The sequence below is a fragment of the Octopus bimaculoides genome, chromosome 30 (genome assembly GCF_001194135.2).
Source record: "Octopus bimaculoides isolate UCB-OBI-ISO-001 chromosome 30, ASM119413v2, whole genome shotgun sequence".
In the NCBI taxonomy this organism is placed as follows: domain Eukaryota; kingdom Metazoa; phylum Mollusca; class Cephalopoda; order Octopoda; family Octopodidae; genus Octopus; species Octopus bimaculoides.
The window spans coordinates 3062388-3066637 of record NC_069010.1 but is presented as its reverse complement, the minus strand read 5'-3'; the positions used below and the strand labels follow the sequence as shown (position 1 = coordinate 3066637).

At 39.6% G+C, this 4250-nt stretch overlaps 1 protein-coding gene across 1 annotated transcript in view; it reads left to right on the top strand.

Annotated features, from left to right (window-relative positions):
- The window catches only part of LOC128251304 (uncharacterized), a 10054-nt gene extending 5810 nt beyond the window's left edge, over positions 1-4244 (top strand). Inside the window, exon 6 of the mRNA XM_052978192.1 lies at positions 3130-4244. Within this exon, the coding sequence (XP_052834152.1) occupies positions 3130-3256 (127 nt within the window). The 3' untranslated portion in view covers positions 3257-4244. The remainder of the gene's footprint in view (positions 1-3129) is intronic.
- Positions 4245-4250: the final 6 nt, after the last annotated feature.

The following is a 4250-nucleotide window of genomic DNA, read 5'->3' as shown; positions in this document are numbered from 1 at the left end:
GAGGGGACAAACAAGGACAGACAAACATAAAGAAGCTGCGGGCTGGACACAGACATTAATGAGATGAAGGTGATAACAAAAAGGATGAAATAGAAATGGGAGGGGCACCGGCGCCCACCGACCCCTCGAAAACACTGTTCTCTTTTACAATATAAAAATTCAGTATAAAGATTCAATTCTCAATTTAAAAGCATGCTTCTTACCACACAGCCACACCTGCACCTATGTTCTTTTATTCTTTTACTTGTTTTCAGTCATTTGACTGCGGCTATGCTGGAGCACCGCCTTTAGTTGAACAAATCAACTCCAGGACTTATGATCTAGCCAAGATAAAATAGATGATCCAGCAGAAACCATCTTCAGTGATCACATTGATAGGCTCAACTACAAATTGGTTTTTTTCCTTGATTTGGAACAAATTTTGAATCTATCTTTGACGCACACTCTTTCTCTCTCTCTCTCAACGATAAAAACAAGAATCACCTGTCATTATAGAGAAAGTCACTTTATGAAGTCAGTGTTGTGTTTTCTATATTTTGAAAGACATACAAAAACACGCACACACACACACACACAGAGAAATGCACACATTCACAAACAACCAAAAGGATAACTGTATGTGTTATATATCATCATCATCATCATCATCATCGTTTAATGTCCGCTTTCCATGCTAGCATGGGTTGGACGATTTGACTGAGGACTGGTGAGACCAGATGGCTACACCAGGCTCCAATCTGATTTGGCAGAGTTTCTACAGCTGGATGCCCTTCCTAACGCCAACCACTCAGAGAGTGTAGTGGGTGCTTTTATGTGCCACCGGCACGATGGCCAGTCAGGCGGTACTGGCAACGGCCGCGCTCAAAATGGTGTATTTTACGTGCCACCTGCATAGGAGCCAGTCCAGCGGCACTGGCAACACACACATATATATATATATATATATATTACACGTGTATAAGGGATGACCACTAGGTGGACATCCAATATGCTAGAAAGAGGTCATCAACGACCCAACCACAAGGAAAAATGTTCTTTGTGGTTGGGTCGTTGATGACCTCTTTCTAGCATATTGGATGTCCACCTAGTGGTCATCCCTTATACATGTGTAATACAATTTTTTCTGAATTTTTAGATTTTTTTATATGCTAGGCCACTTGGTTTTAAATTGAATACATATTCAATTTATCACCTTATCTATCTATCTGTGTGATATATATGTATCATTAATTAAATATTATTCTATTAGAATATTATACACTGAATTTATAATGTGTGCTCTTTGTGTAAAATGTCAAAAATACTTATACTATAAAGTAGACGGTTTAGATATAGGTTCAAGGTTGAATATGGTACTTATGCGTAGGCACCCGAATATCGTATCCCAAAGGATAGGTGATCAAAATAAAAAAATAAGCAACACGGATTTCAAAGGTGATTGCAGTACGCACGTTTCATGCTACCTCAATTTATTTAAGTAATGCGAGCATTACCTTAAATGCAATATGAAGAGCAATCTTCAGCTGCACGAAAATGCAGAAAATTACTGTAGAAAAGACATATTATAAATGTGGCAACATTTCAAATCCAAGTAGGAGAGAGAATACATAAAAATCCAAATGTTAGGAAGAATACATAAGTCCATCTTGACATAGCCGAGTCTATCAGGCTAACGATCGATTATATATACTGTATTTTGAAATAATAGCATGAAATTTAATATCATAAAAATTCCTCATGAAGATATATATGTCTAAAATAGTATTGTATTAAAAATATATATAAATATATGAAACATGACTGCTTAAAAATTTGTTAATTAATGCATCTTACGATCGTTTCACGAAAGTATTGTCATTACAATGGAATTGATTGTTGATACACATTGATAGACAATACTTCTGCTCGTCTGAGATGGAGAAGATAAAGTTTTTTATAATATATCGAATGTTGTTTTAAAATTAGGAAAATTTATAAGAAAGTATGTATATATACAATAGTTATTGTTTGAAATCTGTGTTGCATTGCGTTGACTTGCACTTAAAAATTCTCATGCTTTTAATTAAAACTTGTTTCTAAAATGACAAAACTACCTACCTATCTATCTGTCTGTCTTCGTCTCTGTTTCTCTCTCTCAACAACTTTTTCTCTTTCCCTTCTTCTAAATATATCTTGCTGACAGGGGTTATCTCCCCTTTTGATTCCTACTTTTCTTCCTCCCACCTTCTAATAGATAGTGGAGGCGCAATGGCCCAGTGGTTAGGGCAGCGGACTCGCGGTCATAGAATCGCGGTTTCGATTCCCAGACCGGGCGTTGTGAGTGTTTATTGAGCGAAAACACCTAAAAGCTCCACGAGGCTCCGGCAGGGGATGGTGGCGAACCCTGCTGTACTCTTCCACCACAACTTTCTCTCACACTTACTTCCTGTTTCTGTTGTGCCTGTAATTCAAAGGGTCAGCCTTGTCACACTCTGTGTCACGCTGAATATCCCCCGAGAACTACGTTAAGGGTACACGTGTCTGTGGAGTGCTCAGCCACTTGCACGTTAATTTCACGAGCAGCAGGCTGTTCCGTTGATCGGATCAACTGGAACCCTCGACGTCGTAAGCGACAGAAACAATGTTATGTAGTGGTTGTATTTCGAGATGGGACATCAGTCCTTACTTGTTACTGAAAGAACGCTGGTTCACACATACAAACATTCACATACTTCCCTTGTACACGCACACACGTACATATACTCACACAGAATTGAAACGCTGTTTGATTTTTCTTTTCAGCATTGAATGTTCACCATCCCACTTCCATTGCGCACACATACAGATACACACACACACATTTACATACACACACACAGAGTTGAAACGCTCCCACTACCAGTCTGCCATCACCCCTTCCTTCCTTATTCATTCTATCACCCCTTCCTTTCTCATTCATCTATCACCCCTTCCTTTCTCGGTCATCCATCACCCCTTCCTTTCTCATTCATCCACCACCCCTTCCTTTCTCATTCATCCACCACCCCTTCCGTTCTCATTCCTCTACCACCCCTTCCTTTCTCATTCTTATGTTGTGACGGAGAAAAACACAAAATAACAAACCTGGTATGTTTTTTCTCTCCATTGCAGAATTGCCGACGCCATTGCAACAGACTGTGTCGCAGTCGTCCTTGGAGAACTACAGCAGCTCAGCGATGACGTCATCCAACAGATATATGAAGATGAATTTGCCAGTGGACCACGCTCTGAACTTTAAAAACCTGTGTGATCCCCTTCGCAGTCCCAGTGGCCTGTGCCTGTTTTTTTTGTTTGGCTCTTTGAAGTCACTGTTGTTATTGTTGATATATTCAAGGTCAGCTCTGACCCTAAAAAAGCCTCTGATCAAAAATGTTCCCCCCTTGACCATCCTGTCTTGTATTCATGCATAGTGCATCTAGGACTATATTATCCTGTGTCCTTTCCCTGTTCCACCACTCCAGGCCAGTCCTGTCCCAGTTACTGGGATTAATTATCCTGTCTTTCATACAGACACAGTGTATCTAGGACTACATTATCTAATGTGCCCTTCCTTGTTGTTGTTTAACCCCAGGTCAGTCCTGATCCAGCAGACCTATGATCAACGATGTTCCATTTGTGACCATCCTGTCTTTGATATAGACATAGTGTATCTAGGACTACATTATCTAATGTGTCCTTATTGTTTAGCCCTAAGCCAGTCCTGATCCAGGAAACATGATCAAAGGTGTTACAGCTGTGACCATCCCGTCTTTTATTAGGGGTATTAAGGATGTTGTTACCTCAAGGAATTTTGATAGCCCTCTTGGGTCCACATCCAAACACTTTGGACCAAGAATTAAGCCAGTTGCTATGGTTACTGTATTCTTCATGTCAAACGCAATACATTGATTTTTCGGAATCTTTCATTCCAAATTCCTTCTGGATTACAGATTTTTCTGAGCTAGGGGAGTGGGTGTGGTCACCTCTAAATTAAACGAATGTTAAATTTACTTAAATAATTATATATAGACACAGGAGTGGCTGTGTGGTAAGAAGCTTGCTTCCCAACCACATGGTTCCGGGTTCAGTCCCACTGCATCGATCCTAGGACAAGCGTTTTCAACCAAAGCCTTGTGAGTGAATTTGGTAGATGGAAACTGAAAGAAGCCTGTCGTATATTATATATATATATATATATATATATATATAAAATTTTATATTTACTCAAATACCCCAAACTAACAGGGAGTTTC